This window comes from Microtus oregoni, unplaced genomic scaffold (assembly GCF_018167655.1).
Source record: "Microtus oregoni isolate MIOR12 unplaced genomic scaffold, Mior012 000006F_ref0000085, whole genome shotgun sequence".
NCBI lineage: Eukaryota > Metazoa > Chordata > Mammalia > Rodentia > Cricetidae > Microtus > Microtus oregoni.
In genome coordinates, this window is record NW_024543065.1 from 12,918,230 (window position 1) to 12,946,131 (window position 27,902).

A 27,902-nucleotide genomic window follows, 5' to 3' on the forward strand; every position below is an offset into this window, starting at 1 on the left:
TGCTGCTTAGCAACAGATACCAGGATGCTTGGTGTCCTGCCATCCAGAGCGGGCACCTTCCTCCACTGGCAGCATATTGATTTGGTGAGCCTGTGTTATTATCGTCAGACCTGAGTCACACTAGAAGGAAATAAGAACTGCAGAGTGAAGAGATGAGTATCAGGCTGTTCCCCGTCTGCTTTATTAAATTGTTACGAGATAAGCAATATAATGTGAGAAAAACATCCAACCTGCCCATTCTTCCACCAAATGTATCTAGATGATGATTATTATATTGCAAGCCCACTGTCTAGCTTTAGCTATAATTTTAGAAAATAAAAGATCCAAAGTAGCAACCAAGTTTAAAAAAAAAATATGTACTTGCAGGAAATTTTAACAAACTTGGTAAAATTTATGCTTCAGTAATGAAATTTTACATATGGGCCAGATGTCCAAATGCCATTACCCTTCTTATTTATTTCCACCTTCAACCTACTCATCTTCACTTAGACCCAGGAACTTATTTTTAATGTTGGGGTAGGTAGTGTATAAAAATCCAAAGGATTTTTCTGATACAAGAATATTTTGAAAATAGAAGCATAATAGCTAAATTCTACAACAAAAATGGAGGTGGTAGGGTTTAAAGACACCAAGGAAGGGCTTTGGTTCATTCAACAGTGGCCTAACACCTACTTCAGAATCCAGCACAGAAGCTGCCCAATAAACACTGGATGGAAAAATTAATAAAGGAATAATCTTCCTTTTTTATTGCCATGACAGTGTCCAGCCACTGTCACAAGTATTTCCCATGGGTCATCGCACTCCATCCTCACCAAACCTCCCAGGAAGCCACCATTTTCACCATTTTGTAGAAGAGCAAACTGAGACACGGTATGTTAAAACATACCAAAGAAATGACTGAATCGGAGGAAACATTCAGACCTGTGACAACACCTACGCTCTTCACCTTGAGGTGACAGTCCCTTTAATGACAGAACCTTTATTTTGCTCTCTTCTTTCTGCCTTCTGGACTCCCTCACATGACCTGTGAGGCAGGAAGGATGCTGATGCACTCATCTTTTATTTATTTTTTTAATTAAATAATTGCTTAGCCATTAGCTCTAAATTCTTTTTTTTAATTTTTTATTTTTTTTATTGAAAGAAAAATTTCCGCCTCCTCCCAGCATCCCACTCCTCTCCCCCTCCCCCCACTCCTCTCCCCCTCCCCCCACTCCTCTCCCCCTCCCCCTACTCCTCCCCCTCCCTCTCCAGTCCAAAGAGCAGTCAGGGTTCCCTGCCCTGTGGAAAGCCCAAAGTCCTCCCCCCTCCATCCTGGTCTAGGAAGGTGAACATTCAAACTGGCTAGGCTCCCACAAAGCCAGAACATGAAGTAGGATCAAAACCCAGTGCCATTGTCCTTGACTTCTCAGCAGCCCTCATTGTCCGCCATATTCAGAGAGTCTGGTTTTATCCCATGCTTTTTCAGTCACAGTCCAGCTGGCCTTGGTGAGCTCCCAATAGATCAGCCCCACTGTCTCCGTGGGTAGGTGCACCCCTTGTGGTCCTGACATCTTTGCTCATGTTCTCCCTCCTTCTGCTCCTCATTGGGACATTGGGAGCTCAGTCTGGTGCTCCAGTGTGGGTCTCTGTCTCTATCTCCATCCATCACCAGATGAAGGTTCTATGGTGATATGCAAGATATTCATCAGTATGGCTATAGGATAGGGTCATTTCAGGTTCCCTATCCTCAGCTGCCCCAGGAACTAACTGGGGACCTCGCCTTGGGCACCCGGGACTTTAGGCTGAGACACTACCTTGAACAGAAAGGGCTCAGTAGTGATGGAGTCGGGACTCAGACTGTCGCTCATTAGATAGAGTAAAAGGTCACGTTTTATCGATTTTTCTGGGGTGGGAATCAGTCTGTCAACTGGCCTGTTATCAACCACATAAAGGTTTTTAACATCCACAAAGGTGCTTTTCTCCTTGGCTAACAGGAAGATGACTTGACCCAGAAACTGCTGGTTCCCTTATGGTTTTGCACAAATGTCTTGGGTTTATTGTTAGGTTTGTGTATAGATAAAGTTACAGATGTTTAAGTTGTCAAGAAAGTACAACGGTTGTGTAGGAGAAACAGATACTAGCTCCAACTAGTAATAAGTTAACGTGAATTAAAGACTTGAATACAATATTTACAAATGACTAGCAGCCTGCATGAAAAGCTAAGTAGAAATTTGACCTAAGGGTTAAAACAGCGGCAAGGATGGAGTCAATATGCAGACAGAAATGACAAGCTTTTTGGTTACCCCTTAGGTACTATACACTCCAATGAAGAATCAATGTATTTAGCAAAAGTGGTCTTCAGGTTTCTACAAAAACAGTCACTGTAGCTTTTACCATAACCCTTGGTTCAGGTGTGTGATCTACGGTAAAACTAACAAAGACAAATAGTGTATGCTTCAGCTGCGGGACCTACAAAATTAACGATTTTGAAGTTAACTAAAGCAAGTAAAACAAGAAGACATTGGATTCTGGCAGGCTGCTTTTGTAACTGTGGAGACTTTTATTTTATTTATGCTTGTTAGGTGTTTTTTTAGGACTGGAGGGAAGAAAGGAGGGAAAAAAAGAGGCAGGAAGGGAGGGAGGGAGGGAGATACTGGCAGAGAAAGACAGACAAAGACAGAGGGAATAGTTAGGAAGGGCTATAATTTTGCTCTGGAAGATCATCTCATATCTGAGCTGATTCTGGGGCCTTCCAAGGGCATTTTATGTATGAGGATTTTTCCTTGGTAAGAATTCCCCCTTATCTTTATCACTTGGAACCATCTTGAATGTATATCACTGGTTTTAGCTTGGCTTAATCGTAAGGGGTCTGTTACCATGAACTGCTAATGTTGGCCCTGAAGCCTAATCTGCTGTTCCAAAACAAAGCTCTTGAAGCAGTACGTCGACATGGGCAGTGGAATGATACAGTAGGCTCTTAACAGGAAACAGGTTAAGGGCCAGGAGCTTATTTACTTCTCTCCTCTTGGCAGTGGTCCCGACCATTCTACAAATGACCAGGACAGTCCTGTCTTTAAAAGAAGAGAGGAAGGAAAACTGAGTACAGATTAACAGAGAAACTGGACACTGTCTTCCTCTTGGAGTCTCTCTGAAAGTCACACTCACAGAGACACACAGGGAAGCCAAACTGCCATGCAGCATGGAGAAACTGACCCAGAGAGATGAACTGTTGCATGCCACAAGTCTTTTAGCAGACGAGCCCTCGCCTCACAAGAACAGAAAACTGCGAGTCACTTTTTTTAATGAGAAGAGGTCAGAGGATGCAATCCAATTGTACCATTTCCTTCACTACTTTGTTTAAATTATTTCCTGCACATTTATTTTTGGCGTTCATGCACTTAGTGAACAGTGAGCAAAGATAGTGGTAAAAGCTTCTTGATTTTAGTGGAGCTTTTACTAGGAAACAGCAGACTTTCAAATGAAAATCATGGCCCCGTTTCTTCTACAAATACTGCCTGCATCCCTGTGAGATGGCTGACCTGTGTTCCCTGAGCAGGAAGTTGGACAGTAGCTACCAAACCAAACTATCTTGGTCGTGCAGAACTTACCTGTGGGGGGTGTGAGAAGAAAAAAAATGAACAGAATAAATTTAAACTATAGAGCACATTAAATGGAAGGCAACTACAAAGAGTGGAGGAGGGAAATATTAAGTGTGTGTGCATAGAAAACATGTACCAGAACACAACTGTCAATCACACTTGCAGAAACCAAGGCTGGCTTCCAAGGGAAATTCACAGCCTGTCCTTTCTCTGCATGGACTTCTGTACAACAATTACTGATTGCTGCTTCTGCTTACAGCAACACATACTCATTTTCATCAGTTTCTGTAGGTCAGAAATTGGGGTACAACTTAACTAGGTCCTCTGTTCAGAGTCTCACAAGGCAACAACTAAGTGCTAGAGGATGCATGATTACCTAGCAGCTCCACGGGAGGGGGAAATCTATCCAAAGTTTATACAGGCAGTTTGCAGATTTTTTTTTTCCCCTGAACTAAAGGACCGAGGTGTTTGCTTTCTCAGTTAAATCCTAGAAAAGCTGTCAGTTTCTACAAGCTACCCCATAGTTCCTTGGCAGGCGAATCTCTACAGATAACTGCTTGCTTATCTGTGAAGCTGACAGGGTAGCCGCGTCTCAGCACGCCTGCCACGTTTGTATTGGTGATTGGAGGGAAGCCATAGCCTTGCCTTTGCTCTGCAGGATGGATGGCATGTGTGAGAATCGCCACTAGCACTCAGCGAGAATTTCTGTCTGCTAGAAGCACTGGCTGGAGCACTAGCCACGTGCAATGTGGACTAGTCCCAGACTGTTCAATTTGCATCAGTGGCCCAGACCCAGAGTTTCTGACTTCATTGGCCTAAGGTAGGGCCATCAAGTTTGCATTTCTAACAAGTTTCCTGGTGAAGTCCATGATACTGATAAACACGTTGAGAACCAGTTCCTAAATTGCACATTCAATCTACTCCTAGCACCCCCAAATCAGCCAGCTCTTCATTTCCTCTCGAACCTATAGCTCTGCCTATAGGAAGCTCAGGTAAACATGGCAACACAGCAGAGCTGTTTAAGCAGGAAACTCTTGGGGACTCAGGGCATGATCTAGAAAAGAGAACAAAGGCTCAAGGTCAACAGAAGAAATTCTCACCTTAAATAAAGGCTTGCACAGAAGTAGATTGTTGGAAAATATTAGTTAAAGGTGTGTGATATTTGTTTACACTGTGGAATGTTTGTTTAATGATGCAAAGATGTATTGCATTCATTTATGTTGCATTTGTTTCACTCTATGATGCTGTGTTACTTTTCCTATTTAAGCCACCTAAGTGGTCCAATAAAGAGCTGAACAGCCAATAGCGAGGCAGGAGAAAGGAGAGATGGGGCTGGCAGGCAGAGAGACTAAATAGGAGGAAAAACGTGGGAAGAAAAGATCAAGAAACCAGAAAAAGAGGAGAGGAAGACTCCAGAGGTCAGCCACTGAGTTACACAGCCAGTCACAGAGTAAGAAGTAAAGAAAGGTATACAGAAATAGAGAAAGGTAAAATCCCAGAGGTAAAAGATATACAGGATATCTTAAGAAAAGTTGGCAAGAAACAAGCCAAGCTAAGGCCGGGCATTCATAAGAAAGAATAAGACTCCTTGTGATTTATTTGGGAGCTGTGAAGTAGGCCCCCAAAGAGTTAAAAGAGTTAAAACAACAATGACAAAACATACACACAACTACAGCAGGTGAATGTGGAGATAGCCAAAAAGATTCAAGACTAGAGTCAGAAATTCTGAAAGGCCAGATGTTACTTTAATTCAGGTTGAAAAATGAGCAGTCTAGCTTCCCGGAGGCTGACAAAGGCAACACAGCATCCGGGCTGACTGCAGGGAAAGACAGCTTCCTACACCCAGTAATAGCAGTCGTCAGAATAGCATCGCTGTACCAGTTCCCTGGCCCTGATGCCAAAGGCTGATGTAATCAACTGAAGAAGGCCAGGTCTGTCTGTTTCTTCAGTGGTGTGTGTTGCAGAAGGGCAACACTAAAATAGGAGGCCTTGATTTATAGAGGAGCTACAAATATGTTCCACGCCTGCCAATAGCAAGTAACCCTGCCCTTGAAGAATGCGCCTTCTGTCACCCAGAGCTGCACATGATGGGGCAACCTTGGAAACCTGTCAAAAAAAAAAGCCATAAATGCTCAGAAGATGAGCTGTGCACAAGCTTGAGATACCAATGGAGAACTGCCTCCCAGTAACATGGCCCCAGCTACCAGGTCTGTGGAGCAGGCTGAGAGTGGTATTTGGAGAAGGATCCAAGAAGGGGAGAAAACCATCAAGAAGGATATCTGAGGAAGAGTGCTGGGAGGGAAGAACTTGAAAGATTTGGGAGGGGAAGTAGAGGGATCAAAGAATAAAAGCGTCAATCCGATGGCTTCTGCTGAAACTTCAAGACCAAAGAGAAGCCGAGAAAAATCAGAGAGATCAAGAGATAAGGTGTCCTGGAAGGACAGGAGAGAGATATACTGGTCTGGCTCAGAGATCAAGAGCTAAGGTGTCCTGGAAGGACAGGAGAGAGATATACTGGTCTCGCTCAGAGAGACCAAGAGCTAAGGTGTCCTGGAAGGACAGGAGAGAGATATACTTGTCTGGCCCAGAGAGACCAAGACCTAAGAAGTCCCAGGAGGACAGGAGAGAGATATACTGGTCTAGCCCAGAGCAGGGGAACGGGGAGAGTTGCTCGAGTCTAAGTAGACTTTGAAAACACAGTCAGCATTGCACACTAGAAATCTACATGTCGCATCTCATTGAATATGCAGACACAGCAAGATACATTTGAAATAGAGGGGCAAGGTCCTGGATGGAAAAGTAAGATCTCAAGTGCTTAAGATGTAGACTGAGTCCAAAACCATATTTAAGAGATGGCCAAGGGAATGAGTGTAGGCATAAAGAGAACACAAACCAAAGCCTGAGCCTGAGTCCTAGGGTATGCTAAAGAAGAGGTTTGTGGAGGAGGGAGGAGAGATGAGAGGGGAGAGGTGGGAGGAGGGAGGAGAGACGAGAGGGGGGAGGAGGGAGGAGGGAGCAGAGGAAAGTCTAAGACACTGAAAATCAAAGGAGTGAAGTAATAATAGTCAACTATAACTTGGCTGAGATGTCACAAGTGAATTGATTGGGTGTTGAGAGAGAGAGACAGAGACAGAGAGAGAAAATAGAGGAGAGAAAGTAATGGAGTCCTAATTCTTTTTTTAAATCAAATAAAAACCAAATTTATAACTTACAAGACAGCATTATGGAATGCTTAATTTCCTTAACTTTGTGAGCCAGACAAGAGGAATAGACAAATTCTGAGACCTGAGCTAAAACAGAGCTCTATAAAAGTGGACCACGATCTGAGAAGATAAGGGCTGTCTGGTTCAGAGGTTCATCTGAGGGAAGAGGGCAATACACCTCTATGCTAGTCCAGAGTCAACAGAACAGAGGCACTGAGCTCCAAGTCTACCTGAGGTAGGACATCTATGATACAGTTATTTATTTTCATGTTACCAATTCCTTCATTGCTGCAATCAAGTAGATTTAATGGTGAGTACATAAAACATGGGATTAAGCCACATATGAATGGGTTTTACTGTTTCTCCTATTAGAAAAGGTCATCAAAATCTCTATTTATTTACATCTAAAATCTATTTACATCTAACTATGAGATTTTGGACAGCAAGATATAATATGAAAGTCTTTGAGAAAATTAATATTTTTCCCAGATATATTGAGGAAGGAAGTCAACAACTTTATTAACAAGTGAATTCAAAACACCATTACTCTAATTCCCCTCAACCCTTGACTCTCTTCCAGTTGTTTGAAACAAGCTGTACAGTAACACGCATATCTTAGAACCTCCTGGACTCCTTCAGCAGTTAAACAGGAATAACATAGGACAAGAACTAAATTTTCCTCCAAGCCTGCCTTGTGAAGTAAGGGAAATTATCTTTCCCTGATGTCATTATGCAGAAATGAATCTATTTTGGAAGCTGAAATGTTGAGAAATATACACAGTGCTTCCTTTCTCTCTCGTTCATCATTGCTGCTCTCAGTTCATTCATGTGTAGAGGAGACACTAATGAAAAACACAGATACCCAACATTCAGACTCTGAGAGAGATATCTGCAGAAGTCTCTCTCACTCTCCTCATCCCAAATTTTCGTTTTCTTTCAGGTGACTCAATTCCACATTCAAGATCAATCTGACAAGATGCTCTTGCCAAGAGCCGACAAAAGACATTTCTAACTGGAAGAAGAAAATCCCATTTTGCAGTTCTTCCAGGAGTTGAAGAGGAACCCACATTTTAAATCAATGTCAAATAAAAGGCAATTTTCTCTACGACATAAATAACCACGGAAACTTTGGAAATAAGGTCAAAAACAGACTCACACGTTTTCAGTATGGTGTACTTTCTGGTTACTGTGAAGTACTCATTTTGTCCTTTGCAAAAAGAAGGAATTTGTTGATGACTAAAAGTATTGTGGATTTGTGGGTTTATTCTGGGGACTTCACATCTTATATATCAAAGCACAACATTTATACACAAAACACACTGAGGGAAACTCTTTAAAATGTATCATTACTTAAGGACAGAAAGCTTCCTTTAGCCTAACTTTTATTCGAATACATCAAAACGTTCTGCTGCCTTCCCCAGTATATTAATAATAATTCTTAATTGAATGCCTGTATTTTAAGTAAATTATATTTTACTTTTGTAGACATTTGATGGAATGCAGCATGACATGTTTGAAAATTTACATTTTACAATCATCTTTCATGTGTTCTTAATTGCATCATAACTCAATAAGCTTAACAAGTGGCATCCAAGAATCATTGGAAAAATTCCAAACCAGCAGTAATGGCGACCACCTGCATACATTGAGAGCCAGCCAAGTGACTGAAGCAGACACCTCTTTCTTCACTTGTCGCTTTATACCAGTGGTTCTCAATCTTTCTAAAGCTGTGACCCTTTAATACAGTTCCTTATGTTGTGGTGACCCATAACCATAAAATTATTTTCATTTCTACTTCATAACAGTCACTTTGTTGCTGTTATGAATCATAATATAAATATCTGATATGCAAGTCGATGTTAGGCAACCCCTATAAACGGGTCATTCAATCCTTGAAGGGTGAAGACCCACAAGTTGAGAACCACTGTTTTTACCATGATCACAAACATTGCTAAAAGTGGTAAATCACTTTTTTCTTTTTTTTTCCCACAGTTTCATTAAAGTGGATATTTTGCTAATATACATTGGAGATAATTAAATGAATGAAACATTTTTTTCATCTAAACTGTTATATATTATAATATTCACAGGGCAAAACAAAATCTTGAAGGGGGATATGTTTTACAATTTGTCCTTTTTAGTTAGTGTCTGAAGAATACAGATTCCATTTGCCAGAAATAACACAAAGATCCTATAACTTTCAGTTTCTTATAAAGGTACTGAGAGTCGGGATGTGGGGATGGCTCAGTAGGTAAAGTACCTGCTATTCAAGTATAGTGACCCAGATTTAGGTCCCCAGCATCCAGGTGAAATGTTAGATACCAGTAACCCCAGGGACAGGGGTTTAGGGAACAGCCAATCTAGCCTAAATGGTGAGCACCAGATTAGAGAGCGTTTGGCTTTGAAAACACAGTGGAGAGGGATAGGGAAAGATTTCTGAGCCACACACACACACAAATATGCATTCTCTCTCTCTCTCTCTCTCTCTCTCTCTCTCTCTCACACACACACACACACACACACACACACACACACACACAGAAGCATAAAATCCACAAACACCATTATTAATAGATATGGGCAAACAAGTGGAATATTTAAACTACTTAAACTGACTATTCCTAGAGCTAGTGATAAAATTCTGTACTGTTTCTGTGAAGCACATGTTGGATGATCTAACAGAATTCTTCCTTCTGTGAACAAACCCAGCTAACTGGTCCTAACCATCCTAACCACAATCAGAACATGATAATATACACATTGTAGTCAGTCCAGCTCCTCCTAAACACATAAGCCCAGTCCCAACCTGGGAAGAAAATTCTCAAAGGTCTCAGAGATCCCAAATCACCTTCAGATTCCTTGACCTAGATGCCACCCAAGTACAGAATGAATCGTGCAGCTAACTTCTGCCCTTCGAAAGCTGCTCTGAGTACACAGGATATAAAGTGAGTTCATTGTTTGCAATTTGGTGCATTGATTGCTATGCATGCCGACTTGAGGGGTGATAGAGAAAGCAAGTAAAACCTCAGGTATGCAGTCAAATACTTTGAGAATTTTATATATGATTGCTGTATCTAAATTATTTCCATCCCTCCCTCTTCCATGTCTTTCCTCACACCCTCTCAAATTGTTGAGCTTCTTTTCTTCTATTATTATTATTCAATTATACATAGATGTATATATTCTACTGAGTCCATTTGTGTTGCATATATGTGTTTAGGGCTGGCCACACAGGTTGGATACCTTACTTAAAAGCTCATCTCTAGAGAAAACCTGTTCTCACTTTCTCAGGAGCCATTGATTTCCTATAGCTCTTCACCTAGGGGGAGGACCCTGTGAAATTTCCCCGTTCACATTGGCATACTGAGGTGAGAAAAGTTAAGTAATCATCCTGTAATTCTGCATCCTTACCTAGACAACGAAAACAGTATTACTTTCCTTATAAGTCTGATGTGGTTTTCAGTGTGCACAATGTTGAACTGGGCATAACAAGTCAAAGTATTGTTACCATTTTCAGTGTGAATTAGTTCTAATTAGCTTTCTAAAAGTCCTGCTAGGGTGGAAATAAGCCATATTTCAGCTCTCTGAAGTATTACTCATGGTGATAAATTTTTGACTCTGCTAACCTCTCATTGCTACACCGTTTGGGGTGCAGTTGCGTCCTCACTGAGAGACAGTGCAGTACCCTGGGGGAAGTACATATTTCCAGTTCAGCAGAACTGGAAGTGAAGTTTGTCTTTCTCACTTCAGTTTTCCTCTCTGAAAAGGACCTATAAGTAAAGACACCTACCTTATGGTGCTCCTACACACATTTCAACAAAGCAATGCATGTGCGGGTCTTGTCATGGCCTGAGAGAGGCAACCACAAACATTCTCGAAGAGCTTACCATGCACAGGGCACCATTTCAAGTACTTTGACTAAATTAACTCACTGACATTTCATTATGACCCTAGAACATTAGAGATATTAACTCCCGTTCACATGATGAAGAAGTCGAGGCCCAGGGAAACCAGCACCTAACCAGAATCAGTTGAATTTTAAGGTAAGGATTACAAAGTTAAAATTGACACAGGTTTCCTTGATTCTAGGACCTTAACTATAGATGTCCCAATGTCTACTGGAACCAAGTGCTTATAAAATATGTGTTATTGTTATAACAATCAATACATATTTGCTGAAATATTTATTTGACTAAATCAATATTTTCTGAAGTGTTTATTAGTTGTCCTATACTGTTAAGTAGGATGTCTGCCAAAATAGATAATCTGCTTCTAAGTTTTTTGAAGAAAGTTTACAGAACCTGCCTATTCAGAATATTAAGAAACCTAAATATATATATATATATATATATATATATATATATATTAGGGAGAGCAATTCAAGATGGGCTCCCACTGGCTACAACATCTATATTATTATCTTCTGATTTGAGATCTGTTTGAATTGTAGCAAGAATTTATAATACAACCATATATATAGATACATAGATACACACACACACACATATATGAGATAGCTTAGCAGGTGAAGGTCCTTGCCACCAAGCCTGATGTACTGGCTAGCTTTGTGTGCCAACTTGACACAAGCTAGAGTCATCAGAGACAGGAGCCTCAGTTGTTGAGGAAATGCCTCGATGAGATCCATGTGTAAGACATTTACTCAGTGATCAATGGGGGAGGGCCCAGCCCATTGATGGTGGTGCCATCCCTGGGCTGCTAGTCCTGGTTTCTATAAGAAGGTGGGTTGAGCAAGCCATGGGAATCAAGTCAGTAAGTAGTACCTCTCCATGGCCTCTGCATCAGCTCCTGCCTCTGAAATCCATCCCTGTTTGAGTTCCTGTCCTGACTTCCTTCAGTTATAAAAAGGACTACTGAAGTGTAAGCCAAATAAACCCTTTCCTCCCCAACTTTGCTTTTGGGTCATGATGTTTCATCAAAGCAACAGAAATCCTAATCAAGACACTTGATGAATTGAGTTTAATCCCCAGAATACACATGGCAGGAGGACCAGTTCCCTCAGAATGTCTCCTGACCTCCACAGGAGCACTGTGGCAATATGTGCACCCCCCCACACTAGAAAAACAAATAGATACATGCATGAATTCTTATAAAAATTTTAGCAGTTAAATTTCATTGTTCTAAATTTATGATTATATTGACTGAAATGAAACAAAAATTTTGAATAAAATGTACATTTTCTCTTAATGTAATTTAATCATATAGAAATCTGCTGCTATTCGCCATGAAAATAATACTTGTTACTTTGTAACAAAATGACTTACCCATAACAAAATGACTTAACTTTGTTTACTAAGGAAGTCTTCCCTCATTCTTGTGGGGGCACTAGCTAGGTGGCTAGTCTATAAAAAAAGGTGATTGCCACCAAGTCTGATGACTTGAGTTCAATCCCTGGGAACCCCATGGTGGAAGGAGAGAACCAACTCAAAAATTGACATCTGAACACCCCATGTATGTATGGCACATATGTTCACACACACATAAAATAAATAAATGTTATAAAAGAAGATTTCCCTTTCCATGGAGTAAAAACTACACAATTGAGTACACCTCACAGGTTACCATTTCTGGCCTCATTTTCTGTTCATACCTTTATATCCTGTCATTCATTTCTAATTTATATTGACTTGTATTTTACTTGTATATCTACATAAACTGTGTAGTAATGTCTTTTCTGGAACAAGAGTCGAGCAAAGTATAATATAAGTCAACATGACACTGTCATGTTAATAGGATTTGCAAACAGGTGGAATAATCCAGTGTTTCCTAACTTCGAGTCATTTATGGGCTTTTAGGAATTAACCCAAGTTAAATGTCTGATTAGAAAAAGGAGTTATTGCAATAGGCTAAATAATGGCTCCCAGGTCCTGAACTCTGGAACCTTTGAATATTAATTCATATGAAAAAGTTATCATTTTAGATGTGGTTAACTTGAGGCTCTTGAGATGTGCAATTTAGCTGGATTTAGCCAGGTGAGCCCTTAACCCAACCACACATTTTTGTCAGAGGCAGGCAGAGACTCCCCATAGTCAGAAGCAGAGACGCAATAAAACATTAAGGTACAGTTGAAAGGGATCAGGAACTTCGGTTTTAAATGGCTACCTCATGTTTCAGGAGTATACTGTAATCCTATCCAAATTCCATTACTCCTGGCGTTTCTCAGTTTAACTATGGGGCTACACCCCAATACAGACATCATAAATTGAAAATGCTGTATGATGAGAAGAATTTGAAGCCATTTCAACTAATAAACATCATAGCTCAGTAAAAATTACTCCTTGCAGAGTGTCAGCTGTTTCCCTTGTCAAGTGGTTGACTAGAAATTATATATGGCTGTCTAGTTATCAGAATATTGTGGGACAGTTAACATTCTCTGCTGTCACAAAGTACTTTGAGGAAACAACTTGTGGCTTGAAAAAAAAATTATTTAGGATCATGGATTCAGGAATTTTCATCCATGGTCAGTTTGCTCTATTGCTGTTGGCCCGTGATGGGGCAGAATATCGGGGCAGTTAGAACACAGGTGAACACAGCAGCTTGCCTCACTACAAGCAGGAAGCAGAGCAGGGTTCCAATCACTGGAAGAGTCTCAGGGCTGTGGATGTACACAGCAGGTGACAACTAGTGTTCTGATGTTGACCCACCAGAGGAATGGTTCTCAGATGGAGGAGAATCCTGTCCAGGCAGGGCCTATGGGAGCACCAACTCTGGAAACTGTTGCTCATGTCCATAATTTCACACTTGCTAACGCAGTTTTGGTGTCTCCCCAATACCTGCATTGTAGGGTGTAATTTCATATGATGTGTATGTGTAGTCTCATGATTGCATCTCATTTGTATGGGCACATTTATCTATGGATAGTAAGGAAGATGACTTCTCATTGATCTGAATAATTTTGCTGTACAGAAAATATTCTATGACATGCTTCATAACTAGATCTATTGTCCCACAAGGACTGTAAGACACTTAAAAGCCCATTTTGTTCCTTTTACACAGACTAACACAATTGCTCAGTTTTACTTCGGAGCAAGTTCAAACTAGACTGAATGTTTCTGTAAATGGATCATAAGTTTAAAACGTTACACATGTGCACAAGATCAGAGTTGCAGATGTCTAGTCAGGGTTACTAACACAAAGCAACCTAAAAAAAAAATCAGACTAGTTCTTCACTTGCCAAGTCTGGCTGATAAGACCAGACTCTCTGTACAGATCTCTCTGTAGCTTGTCTCACCCGGGCACTGTGCAACCAGCCTCTGGTCAGTCTTACACCTGGAATCTTGAAACCCTGTGTTACCATCATGTTCAGCTCATGATTTACCCAAGGAATGTGCTGTGACCAATGAGATGTAATTCTTGTAACTTTTTTCTTATTGCCTAAGCTTCCTGTAAAAAAAAATGCATTTAAGCCAGGTGAACAAAGAAGCAATTGGAACAGTGAATTAAAATAATGGAGACCTAGAAGCTGTGGAGGCGGAACAAGAGCTACAGAATGATGAAGAACGTGACCCTCAGATCGTGTATGTGAGTCTTTACCCTCAGATAGAAGATAAGCTCAGTTTCGCTTCATTGAGGACTTCTTCCTCGAACCTGAGAGGTGGCCTTGAAGAGTTAGACTTTCAGGCTACCATTACTAAGGGACCCACTTCCTTATCTGGGTCCCACCTCCCACTAACTCCCAGTCCTGCCATCAAATTATGAACCCATCAACTGATTAACACATTGATTAAGCTACAGTCTTCAAGATCGAACCACCTCTCAATGACTGCAAACACCACAGAGAAATCAAGCCTTCAACATACAAGGCTGGAGGGAGACAGTCCATACCAAACCCATAATAAATTCTGTACTCAATCAGGCTGAGATCAAAATTCAGACTTTGATACAGTACTGAACGCCATGGGACCATGCTATGTCAGAGACTGTATAGCAACTCTGTGAAGGTAAACTTCTCCATGGCCAGTGAAAAGCAGCAAACAGGGCTGTGCTCTTGAGGGTTTCCCATTGCCCTCTGCTCACCAGCCCCTTCTCAGAAAGTTGCCCACTCATGATCCCTCTGCTCCCCACCTACCAGCTCCTCAGTGTGCCTTCTTGTTTTGCAGGAAGCAATTTGCTCTTTCACAAAGCCAATGAACATGTTTGGAGAATTTCGCTCCAAAGGAGACTTTCAAAGACCTGCTTATGCATTTCTGAGCTGCATGGACCACACAGATCTATAGCATTGTGTGCAGCAAAGGGCTCTAGTCATTGGATGCGGTCTCATCTCGTGCACATTTGCTTTCCTTTAGATTTAGAAAAAGAAAGAGAAAGGGGGAAGAAAGATAAACCCTCTCCAGTCCAGAAAATTCTAAAATAAACCAAGGGTAGAAGCCTGCACCTTGGAAACCACAGGTCTATTTTAGAATCAAAGAGCAAACACCCATTGAGTGTTCAATTTAGTTTCATTCAGCCAGGAGGGCAGAGGGGAGAGGGTCATAGGGCAGCTAAAGTTAAGACTTGGTTTCTACCTTTCCTTTAGAAGTCCAGGGTCTGACTGGAATGGGCACTCAAAGCACCAACTTCGCTGCTGCTTGCCTGTTTATCCATAAACAAGGAATCTAGCTTCTGTCCCATCTCCTCTGCAAAATGGGAACAACAAATGTACCTACCTCCTCAGGGACTATGCACACAGTGTGAGTCAATGTGTATAAAGCATGGGGACTAGAGACAGAGACAAAAGAAACAGCCTAAGCTAGTTTGACTATTGACCGCCAGACCTAAAGCCCATGCTTTCATTGTAGTACACCGTACACTTTCCCATGATTAGAATGTGGTGATTTTACATTTTGGTTTGTGAGGCAAGCGCCAGATGAATAACCATCTCACTCTCTACTGTAAGTTCCATGGGGTAGGACTCAATCCTGGCTTTGTTCTTCCCGATACTGTATTTGGAAGAAGGAAGCATTGGAATGATTGCTCATAGATAAAGCAAGCTAGTAACATTGGTAGTTCTTGGTCTACAGTTTCAGATGTCTTCAGAATTTGGGACGGTGCATTTTAATTAACATAATTCTTTCCCTACCTTATTGAATAATAGAATCGCTTAGATAGCTTTCAAGCACACTCATGCTTAGGCCTCAGGGATTCCAAAATGACTGATATGGGATCTTGAATGTAATCAAGTACAGATAAATAATACTTGATAAAACTACCTGAACATATATGGACCTTTTGCCATAGTAATTAATATATAGGTTAACTATATATACATATATATAAGTTAATTGTGTATATATATAATAGCTATTTTCATGACATTTGGTTGGATCAGTTTTATAAATGATCTGGAGACAAATGAAAGTATATAGGGGATGTATAAGAGTTCTTATGCAGACATACAACAGATTTCAACCTCCTCGGGTTTTGATGTTTTTAAGCTTGTGTGTGTGTATGTGTGTGCGCGCGCATGCATGTGCATGCATGCATGCTTGTATGTGTGTGTGTTCGCACAGAGACCAGAAGAGGGCATCTGATTCCCCTGGAGCTGGAGTTACAAGCAGTTGTTATCCCCTCATGTATATGTAGATGGAGGACCAAATAAGCTTGGTCCTAAGCATCCTCTGCAGGAGCAGTACAGGCTTTAACCACTGAGTCATCTCTCTGACGGTGATTGTGGGGTCTTTAGGAGGGTCCTGGAGCCAATTTTCCACAAATACCTAGAGATGAATGTATCCTAATCTGAAAGTCAGGTTGGAAAGCTCCGGGATTGTCCGCGTCTGCTTCAGCTCAGACACAAAGACTGGGACACCTGCTTTTTAATTTGACCTTCATCCAAGACTCTCCACTCGCCAGCAGCCAGGAGGAAGCTTCTCTAAGGCCCATCTGCAAGCTTTTGTTCCATGCAAGTTTCCTCAAAGAACTCTGCTGTCAGTTTACTCGCAATACCGGGTCATCTTCAGTATCTGGGCAGTTTCGCATCCTCCACAGACCCCTCCCACTCTGCCTCACAACTGAGCACGTGGCCTGCCTCAAGAAAGAACCTTTTTAGTCTAGCAGTGGTTTGGCAGACTCCCTCTTAATCCTTTCTGATGCTTCCAGAGTAATTCTGCATCCACTGACCTCGCATTCCCCACTGGCTGCACATGCGCACTTGTTCATGCTCTGGAGGGTTTAGCCCAAACTTTCCCATTACAAGACTCTTCCAGGTGACCTTACAGTTTCCCTCCAGGGTCCGGGATAGGCTTCCTTAAGTAATTAAACAATTCCTTCCATCTTAATTGCACTCTCCTTTCCTGTTAAGATAATAGCGGGGCGGGGTACTGGAAGCTGCAGCTTCCTGGCAGAACCTTGGCTGATGGAACCAAGGAGGAGTATGGTTCATGCTGTTCCTACAACGGTCCTGGCAGCGACCGGGTCAATGACTCCAGACCTAGCCCTGCCAAACGGCGTTTCCCCTAGAACCCAAGTATATGACCTTACTTTTTTCTTCTTCTAGGATTTGATGTATTTAAAAGGCACCACAGAATTCCTTAGTGTTAAGAACGGTGGTCCTGATGGTGTAAACGCAAGCCATTATTTCTGAGCGTTGCTTCCAAAGTGTACCCCTGGGTACACTCTTCCTCACTTCACACTTGCCCACCTCTGATCCTTTACTCATATTCTTGAAGGACACCGGAGCACAGACAGAGCGCGCGGAGGGGGGCGGACAGCCCTTAATTAAGACTGGCGCCCAGTGCGGCTAGCAGATAGAGACCTATCCCTGATTGGGGGGGGTGTGTGGAGGGGAACCGGGACGTGGTTATCAATCTGGAGGTGGGGGTGGGGAGGGAGGGGTTGTAAAGCTCTCTTGCCTTTCAAGGCCAATCCTCCTGCCTCAGCCCTCGCATAGTAGGGACACAGAGCCACCACCTTGCCGCGCGTCCAGGTCACACATATCTCGCGCCTCCCTCCCCCCGCCATCCCCCGCCCCGCTCGCACTTATGAACCGAAGGACAAGAGCCCACGGCGAGAGTCCCGAGGATCCCGCTCCCCGGGGAAGACGAGCGCAACGGTCCCGAGCCGGCACAACAGGTCCTTTGGGCACCCTCTACGGAAAGGAAGTGGGGGCGACTGACTGTGGGAAGGAAAGGGGTAGTGCGGACAGGGACACAATCCCTGCAGGAGGGCTACTCCGTTTCCGGGTCCCTGACCTCTTCCCTGGTCCCCAACCCCACAGCAAATACCGAATTCAGCTAGGGATGCAAGCGTCACCCCGAAGGCGCGCGTAGGCGCGGAGTTCCGTACACATAGGATGTCCCCATAGGACCAGGAGTAAAGTTAGCTAGTGTAGGCAAAGCGTCTCTCTGTGCAGCTCGGGACCAGACCTCGGGCGACGTGGCGACCACCCACCTTGTGCCTGCGCCTCCATGGTGGCCGACGTGGAGCTGTGAGCCGCGGGGGACACGCGGACGTCTCGTAGAGCAGATGGCAGCGGTGCCGGAGCTCGGAAGACAGCTAGCCCTGCCGCCGCTCTTGGGCCCTCTCCAGGCGCGCGTGTCGGGAGCTCTGCGTGGAGGGGGTGGGGGACTGCGGGCAGCCACCACTGGCCGCTTCTGGATACCTCCGCCCCTTCCAGTCCACCTGGTCCACAGAGCGCTGCCAAGAACGGCAGGTCGGGCGCCACCTGCCGGCCGCTCTGCTCACAAAGAGGGAGGCTTCCCCTCCACCTCCACAAATGCCCTGACAACCCTACTTGGCCCAGAGGCAGGCAATACAGGAGACAAAGGCTATGGCCAGAGGAAGGTAAGGAGTGTAGGGGTACCACTGACCCTGGTGGAGAAAGTAGTGTTAGGTTGCTGGGAGCCCTAGTACCATATTTTTGTCAACTGACCATTACATAACTTTTTTTTAATATGCCTATTTAAAGGAACCTTGATGTTACTGTTTCATTTAACATTGAGCACACGCCACTATACCTCGGACCTAAAGGCAGTTTATTAAGGTTATGTAATATGTAGACTTCCGCTGTAAAGTTCAGCACAGGCTATTGCACTTAGGGACACCCGACAACATGCTAGTGCTGGGCCTGGATCCAGCCTCACGCAAAAGTAAGAAAGAAAAGCAACCAAATGAGAGCCGATATCATAATGTTGAGCAGTCTTATCTGGCTTCCTGATACGGGGGGCTACAATACTCTGAGACTTTTGTGTATGACTCCAAATGACAAAGGAAGTGCCAGGGTAGCCTGGCGGTGGTAGTTCACTTCTTTAATTCCAGTACTCAGGAGGCAGAGACAGGCGGATCTCTCTGAGTTTGAGGCCAGCCTGGTTTTCGGAGGGAGTTCCAGGACAACAGGCACCCAAGCTACAGAGAAACACGGTCTCGGGGGGAAAAAAAAAAAAAAAGCTGGGATAATGGAGTTCGGTGTTATAAGCAAATCTGAGTGAGAAGGAATGTAGAACCACAAACCTAAAACACACTGACAGGACATATTCCTTGATATCCAAAAGCTTATATGTTGTGCTGCTGGGTTGGTGAGGAAGTCCTTTTCAGAGAAGACTAAAACTTCAGTCCTGTTCTGGGTCTTGTCTGCGAACCTGATTGGAAAGCCAACAGAGAGTATGGCTTACAGCTCCCACCTCCCCTCCATCCGCCGACCTTCCAGGAATCCTTCCCTTTCCTCAGTGTTGTAATACGGAGCGGCGGGCTGTGTCCCGCCACCCAGCTAGCTTTACCCGAAATAATTACACGGAAACTGTATTTTTTTAAACACTGCCTGACCCATTAGTTTCAGTTTCTTATTGGCTAGCTTTTACATATTGATCTAACCCATTTCTATTAATCTGTGTAGCCACGAGCTGGCTTACCAGGAATGATCTTAACCTGCGTCTGTCTGGAATGGGAGAATCATGGCGACTCCCTGACTCAGCTTCTTTCTCCCAACATTCCGTTCTGTTTACTCTGCCTACCTAAGGGTTGGCCTATCAAATGGGTCTAGGCAGTTTCTTTATTAATAAAAAATCACTCCCACATCACCTCAGCATCTAACAAACATCTGTGAAACACAATCTAGCGTTTTCTTAGGTGTGGTCTTGAATGGTTGGCACTTTGGTATGAGAGTGTTATTCTCTTTCTTTAATAAACTGATGAGGAAATCTGGCGAGATTGAAGGTGATTACTTTATTATATCTCCCATGAATCCTGTCAAAGGGCCTCACGCAGATTTACAGTTTAGGACAGACAGGGAATAAGCAATCAGTAAGCTATATTTTATCCATACCCAAGTTATTCTCAAAATTCCAGGCTAATCAATATAAATGAAAACATGTACTTTTCCTTGGGGGGAAAAGTATACTGAGGGGAGCAGAGAAAAATGTACAGCTTAGTAAAATCAATTTCAAAAAAGAAAAAAAAATGGCAAAAAAGGAAAAGAAACAGGAGAACATCTTAGTGTGTGGAAAGGTCGCTTCTGTACACTAAGCTAGTGTCCAAAACATAAGATTGTGTCTACAATCCTTGCTGTTTACTATGAATACAAAATTTGAGTAAAATTTTAAAAAAAGCATACCAACGGCATCTTTGCTTGTACACAAACATATCAGTGTTTGTTTTGTTTTGTTTTCTCAGTTTTGTGTTGAAGATCTCAGAGGTATGTAATCATTTTATTGGCATTTATCTTAAGGACTGTTAGTGAAAATGACCAGGCAGATATAGAGTGGCAACTGGGTAGCTAAATCACTTGTTATTCAGTTGTCCTGGTCTTCTTAATCCTAGAAATTAAACATCAGGTTATATATAGTTGATTCCCAGCTGTTAAAGTGAGCTAAAAGTAGTTCCTGACTTTTTTGCTTAAGTCATCTCCCCTCATCTGAACTCTGAATCATTCTGACTGCTAAAACCTTGAGCTATGGCCCCTTTTAACATGTTGTTCTTTTTTTTTAATGATCATAAGACTTGGCATTTGTTCTTTGTGCCAGGAATTTGGCCAGATTCCAAGGCAACAAATGAAGGATCTGATTCTCCCCATCCTTTTCAAAGGGTTCAGGATCTATTGAGAAGGAAGGATAAACTGATTCTTTGACCTCAGCTGGGTCTTGAAGTATGACATTATCCAAGTAAGTTGTGTTACCCCTGTATTTGTGTCCTTTATTGTCACTGTGAACAGACACCAGACAAGAAGCGACTTAATGGAAAAGAACTCCATTTTGTCGCAAGGTGTGAGGGGACACATTCCACAAAGGCAGAGACAGGGTGTGTGTAGATGGCTGTACCAGAAGGGTGAGGCTGTTTGCTTACATATTAGCATACCGGATGCAGGGGGTGGGGGACAGGGAGGAGAGCGAGGGCCAATCTATCATATGTGGCTTGGCTTTAGCCCACAAGGCTTGCCTTCCTCACTCCCTTCCTCCAGTCTAAGGTCGTCTCCTCAAAGATTCCACAGTTTACAAATCAGTACTACCAGCTGGAGATGAAGAGTTCAAAAGCATGAACTTCTGGAGGTGAGTTTATATTCGAACCACAACACCACCAAGCTGTGGCTTAGCTGAGAGAAGACACTTAAGAGGCTGACAGTTCAAAACCTTCCCTCTCCTTTCCACGTTTCTTTCTCTCTGTGTCTATTTACCTGAAGGGCAGCATTTTAATTTAAACTGGAGAATCACTACCTTTCATCTTTGCTGTGGACAATATCTAACAGTCCTTCTCAATCTTGGGAGACCATCAACATTACCTAGAGAGCTTTTCAACTATAAATTAAATTATATTACTTGGAGATCATCGGCCTCTTGAAAGCTGAAGCAAGCAGTCACCTCATCCTTCATCTTCCTCATCATTTTACACACGGTGCACAACACTCAGGTGTGAGTCTGAGTCAGTGAATTCTGGATCACTCTGAGAGGGTCATTCTGAAGAGGCAATGAGGAAGCGGATGGCATCAGTGTCCAAAGGGAAGGTGAACTGGCCTGAAGCAGCTCTAGGCCACTCATGACGTACAGTGCTGAGAGCATGCATGGGATGTGGGTGGGGATGAGAAGTGAGGTGAAAGATTGGAAAGGGCAGGCAAAAATACAGTGGCTCTGACCCATTCGCCTAACTAATGAATAGATAGAGAGCCAGAGCTCTGGGGTGACATTAGAGTCCCACTCTGAAAATGGCCATCTGTGCAGCCTCTGTAAGTTTCTCAGCCTGTCTGTGCCTGGCTTTCTGCATTCTGTGGTATCCATTGATGTGTTTGTTCTCCATCCCCATGTCACTCACACTTCTGAAGCACTGATTCCCAGCATCCTGAGGGGACCGAATGAGGGGATTTGCATCATTTCTGTGCCTGGGTTCACATTCCAGTGAATCGAATTTAATTACAGTTGGGAAGCTCCCTAGGTAATATCAATGGTCTCCCAAGATGGAGAACGACTGTTAGATATTGTCCACAGCAAAGATGAGAGATGCTGATTCTCCAGGTTAAATTAAATGCTGTCCCTCAGGTAAATAGACATAAAGAGAAAGAAGTGTGAACAGAAAAAGTGAAGATATTTGCCCCTAAATGTGGAGGAACTGGAGAGGGCAGAGAAACTGGAAGAGACAGAGGTGAATAAAGAAAATCCAGATGTGAGTCAATCTGTGTCTCACTCATCCGTCCTTCCTCAGCCTGTGCCAGAGAAGGCGGGGCCCTGACTGCTCTTTATGACCCTTCACTCCTGCTTTTAGCAACTCTGTGATGGACAGAACGCTTTTTATAAGTCTCCGCCCTTTCAAGCAGTGTAGAAAAACAACCCGGATGTGCTCCCTGAGCTCCGTGTGGGCTGTGAAGTTAGAGGGAGAGAGAACCAGTGGGCAACCAATGACACCCTGAGGGAAAGGAAAAGTATCGGCTCAGGACTCCCAAGTCTCGCAGACAGACAGAGGAAGGAAAAAGAGACAAAGACAGGAGTAGAGGACAAGGAAGGAAGGAATGGGAACAAGGGAGGAAGGGAAGGGTATATGCCCCTGAAGAACAAAGGACTGGAGAGATGGGAGACAGACATGGCAATAGATAAACTGCAGTTTAAAAAGGTAAAAGGGGGAACCCCATGTTAGGATCAGGTGTTTCATTTTAATGAGCATGTTAATTAGGTAAGGCAAAAGAGGCTTTTGATTGCTGGACTGCAATAACCTTGGTAGTAAGCCTCAGGAGGAGGAAGTGGCCAAATAAGGGAATAGACCTGGGTGGATAGCTTTAGGAATGCAATTTAATGATTTTTTTAGCAAGGGAGAGGGAATGGGAGAGAGGAGAAGGGCCTGCCAGAGTCATGCCCACCATGCATAAGCTGGCCAGAGTTTCTTCATGAGGGTGCCTGGTGAAAGAACATTTGTGGAGCCACAGAATTCTTCACTGAGCTAAGACAGGCTACATAAAGGGGAAGGAAAGTGGTATCTGGCTTGAACCTTTGCCTCCCAAAGACTCCCTGACCTCACATGCAGGTGCATCTAGGTAGGGCAAAAGGAACAGAAGAGAGGTCACATGGGCTCCTGAAGAGGGCCTTCATTGCTTTTCCTATCTCTGCAAATCTTCAGTTCTGGAAAGGACAGAGAGTGGAAGTCCACCAGCCACACAGTTGTCTGTAAAGGCCAGGGGTGATGTGTGGGCTTCAGACTCACCAGGACAACCAAAATAGGAAAACAAGATGTAAGTAAATACCAAATGAGAAGGACAAAGGCTGTTAGCTTAGGACTTACCAGTATCTAAGGGAATTGCTTGTAAGTAAACAGGCTCTCAGCATCATCAAGCTAAATTATGGTTTCACTTGGGGCTTTCCCTTCCATACAATGCCCACTCTGCTCATAAGGCAAAGAGGAACTGTTATTACCTCAAAGGGAGTAGGGCAATGGAACCTAAAAATCAAAACCAGAGAGAGAGGGAGAGACGGGGAGAGAGAGAGAGAGAGAGAGAGAGAGAGAGAGAATGTTCTGAGAGAAACTAGAGAGATTTACTTTACAATAAAGTTTCCTAAATCATTTAAATGGTATTCCAATGTAACTGCTGGCTGCATTTTAATTTCCCGAGTAATCACACAAAAACTTATATTAATTACAAACTGTTCGGCCCATTAACTCAGGCTTATTACTAACTAGGTCTTATAATTTAAATTAACCCATTTTTACTAATCTGTGTATCACCATGTAGCTGTAGCCTACCTACTCGTAATATTCTGGCATCTTTCTTCTTTGGTGGCTACCTAGCATCACCCTGATCCTGCCTTCTTTCTCTTCATAGCTCTTTGCATTTCCTGCCTAGCTGTATTCTATCCTGCCATAGCCCAAAGCAGCTTCTTTATTAACCAGTGGTAATAAAACATATTCTCAGCATACAAAGGGACATCCCCCATCATTCCAACAGAAAACTAATGGGTCCAAACTACAAAGATAGGTGAATCTGGCACCTGCCTGAAAGACAGACACTATTAAGCAATTGAGGGAATGATTGTCACACACACAGAAAAATCATTTCATGTCTATTCATCAGTAAATTGTGACTCATCATTAGACTGAGTACATTATATAAAATGCTTCTCCCAGCACCTAGTTAGTGAGCCAATCTTGTTTTCTCTAAGTTCCACCAGTATTTCTGAACATATTCATTAATCTACAAATTATACATAGATGTCCAGACAATTCAGAGGATAAAGTACTTCCTTTCTCATTAAAGAGAGACTGTTTAATTGTATACCTCTAAGACCATCCCCTATACAGTCACTTTCAAATTGCACTCTCTAAAGTGCATTGGCTTTACAAAATTTCAGTGTGGTGTTTTGAGCCCTTGGTGCTGTTTACACTTCCTGAATAATTCTTTGTTACATTTTAGGATGTTTAGGGACATCATGGACACCTGCCCAATAGCTGCTATAACACTGTGACAATCAATCAAAACTTTCTGCACACATTGTCACAGTATCCTCACAGGCAAAGTGTCTTCCAGGCTAGGGCTGCACCTTTGTTTCTGTCTTGAAGATTGAATCATTATGGGCAGAAATGATTTCCATGTGCTGAAGGGATACCTGCAAAACACAGTGTCCTGCTTGCCTGGTATGGGGTTTGGGGCTGGGGTCAGGGATGGGGGGGGCAGGGTTGCCTTCTTTCTCACAAAAAGCTCTTGGAATTCTCCTGTCTCCTGTGCCACCTACTTCTGACACAGATGCTTTGACAAGAAGGCATGAGAGAAGCTTTTCCTCTTTATTTTTTTAAGATTTATTTATTATTTTAATTGTATGTATGTGTGAACATGTGTACATCTGATTGCAGATGTCCTAGGCCAGAGGCACCAGATATCCCAAGCTGGTGTTATAGACTGTTGTGAGCAGTTGGACATGGGTGCTGGGAAATGACCTCAGGTACTCTTTTGGGGAAAGCAGTACATACCCTTAAACATGGGGCCATTTCTCCAATACTTCACCTCTTTCTTAAACAGAAAGAGAAGGAAGAACGGCTGGTGTGGTTATTGCTTTGGACCTCTGCATGAGGAAAGTACTGGAAATTCTTCTGGCTGTTTTTGTTTTCTTTTTCATCTCACAGAGGTAAGTCAGATCTGCCCACAAAGAGGCACATTCAATGCTAAAGTAGTTAGTCTCTTCATCCAATGTTTTTCTTGAGAGATAGGCAACCAAGAAGATTGGAATGTTGATGCTTATTTGGGCCTTTGGCTAGGAATTTTGACCTGTCAAAGACAGAATTCCCATATGTGCTCCGGGTGCATGCATTTTTGTTTATTTTTAAAATATACCTTCTGGGGCTGGAGAGATGGCTCAGAGGTTAAGAGTTCCAGAGGTCATAAGTTCAATTCCCAGTAACCACATGGTGGCTCACAACCATCTGTAATGAGATCTGGTGCCTTCTTCTGGCATGGAGATGTACATGCAGGAGGTACAATGTAGACATAATAAATAAATAAATTTAAAAAAAACTCAGGCTTTCTTTGAGATACACACATACACACACACACACATTTTCTGCTTAGTTTTTGTTACTTTAAAAAAATGTTCAAATATTTAAGCAGCACCTAGGATAAAAAGACGCTGAACCTGGTGGTTCAGGTCTGTGATCTCCACTACTTGGGAGGCTGCGGCCAAAAGAGGACAAGTTGAGGATCTGCCTGAGCTACAGAATGATTTGAGGCCAGCCTGAGAAACTTATCAATAGTCTGTCTCAATATTAAAATAACTGTCCTAAAGGGGCAGAAGACATATATATCTTTGTGTGCCTAGCATGTTTGAGTCTTGAGGAAAACAAGAAGGAAGAGGAGAAGGAGGGGGAAGAGGAGGAAGAGGAGGGAGAAGAGGAGGAATAGAAACTAGGGGACAAGGAGGAGGAGGAGGAGCTAGGGGAAGAGGAGGAGGAGGAAATTTGATGCAACCAAGGTTAGTAGGTACACAATGTAGCAGAGGTGATGGGAATAAGGACCACCAAAGGGGAGGCACATAAAGACAGAGTAGAAGATAAAGTTGTCTATCATGTACCCCATGATTTATTTATTCCTACTTCTTAAAAATTTGTTTATTTATTCAAAGGTATAGGTAGAGTTTTTTTCTGGGGACTGCCAGCTCACGAATAACCACACAGAGGTTTATTATTAATTAGGAAAGCTTGTCCTTAGCTTAGGCTTATCCCACTAGATCTTATAACTTGTATTACTCATTTATTTTAACTTAAGTTCTGTTGTGTGGCTTGGTTATCTCTGATCTGTACCATATGTCCAACTTCCTTAGAGACCCACTGGCATCTCTAATGTGCCTAGGTTCATCTCCTCCTGTCTCTTTCTCTGCCCGGAAGTACTGCCTATACCTCCTGCATAGCTATTGGCTGTTCGGCTTTACAATACGCCAATCACAGCAATACGTTCTCACATAGCATACAAATATCCCACAACACAAAGGTCTGATTTGTTTCAGCTTCAGGGTGGCTCTTTGCTGAATGGAACACTATCTCTGTATGGGTCTCTCTTGTTCTTTGTTGACTGGAGGACAGTTGCCTTAAGGGCTTCCCTTGCACAGTTGAACCTCTAGACAGGTGGATGTTACTGTGCCATTCATTATTATTTTATTTTATTTTATTTTATGTTCATTGGTGTGAAAGTGTCAGATTCCCTGGAATTGGAGTTAGTTACAGACAATTTCAAGCTGCCATGTGGGTGCTGCGAATTGAATCCTGAGTCCTAGCCCCATTATTGTAGCATTCTAAGAAGACAAACAGAAAAGACAGCTGTTGTCAGGTTCTTTTTCAAACACCAATGTACAGTTCTGGAGTCACCATAATTCACCCTAAAAATGCAAAGAAAGGTTAAATAGAACATCACAGACATTATTAATAAGATCCTTAAGGAGTACTAAAACAACCAGGGTACTCATTTATTTTGGTGAGTAGAAACTTGGGCTGATGTGGGATTCCCCTCTGTATGCTATGAGTATATAATAAATTATGTTTTATTATAATTGGTTATTAAAGAATCTGTTTTGGCCAATGACTTAGTAAAGTCAGGTAGGAAATCCAAACAGAGATATAAAGAGAAAGCAGGCAGGGTTGGGGAGACACCATATAGCAGCTGTAGGAGACAAACACCAGAACCTTGCTCAGTAAGCCATAGCCTAATGATGATACACAGATTAATAAAAATGGATTAACTTGAGATGTGAGAGCTAGCTAGGAATATGCTAGAGTCATTAGCCAAACAGTGTTGTAATTAATATAGTTTCTGTGTTATTATTCGGGTCTGGGAGGCCAGTAAAGGAATGAGCAGTCTCCATCTACACTTGGGCACTATCTTAGAGACAGTCTACTCATTCTGTTGTCCATGGTGACAAGATCGATCGCAAATGACAGTGAAAAGTGGCTAGAAATTGTTTAGTCAATACAAGAGCAATTTTCTCATTTGGACATGTAACTTTCTGAAAGAGTCTAAACTGGGTCTTAAATAAGCACACTAGAAGAAATAAACTAATCACATGAACTGTGCCAAAGGTCATAAGAACAGGGGCTTGGAAGCTCCTACACCAGCTTGCACCAAAGTTAAGGGGGTGGCTTGGTGTGCAGGGTTTGCCTTAGTTAGAGACCAGCCAGAAAACCAGCTCTGCTGGAGGACTGACCATGTGAGTAATAAAAGCTTTCGGTTTCACAAACTGAAAAC

The 27,902-nt window shown here is 42.7% G+C and overlaps 1 protein-coding gene across 3 annotated transcripts in view; it reads right to left on the reverse strand.

Annotated features, from left to right (window-relative positions):
- Tpd52l1 (TPD52 like 1) overlaps nucleotides 1-18,383 on the reverse strand; it is a 101,593-nt gene extending 83,210 nt beyond the window's left edge. For all 3 annotated transcript variants that reach the window (XM_041654932.1, XM_041654931.1, XM_041654933.1), the window contains exon 1: nucleotides 18,164-18,383. In XM_041654932.1, the coding sequence (XP_041510866.1) occupies nucleotides 18,164-18,182 (19 nt within the window). In that variant the 5' untranslated portion in view covers nucleotides 18,183-18,383. The remainder of the gene's footprint in view (nucleotides 1-18,163) is intronic.
- Nucleotides 18,384-27,902: the final 9,519 nt, after the last annotated feature.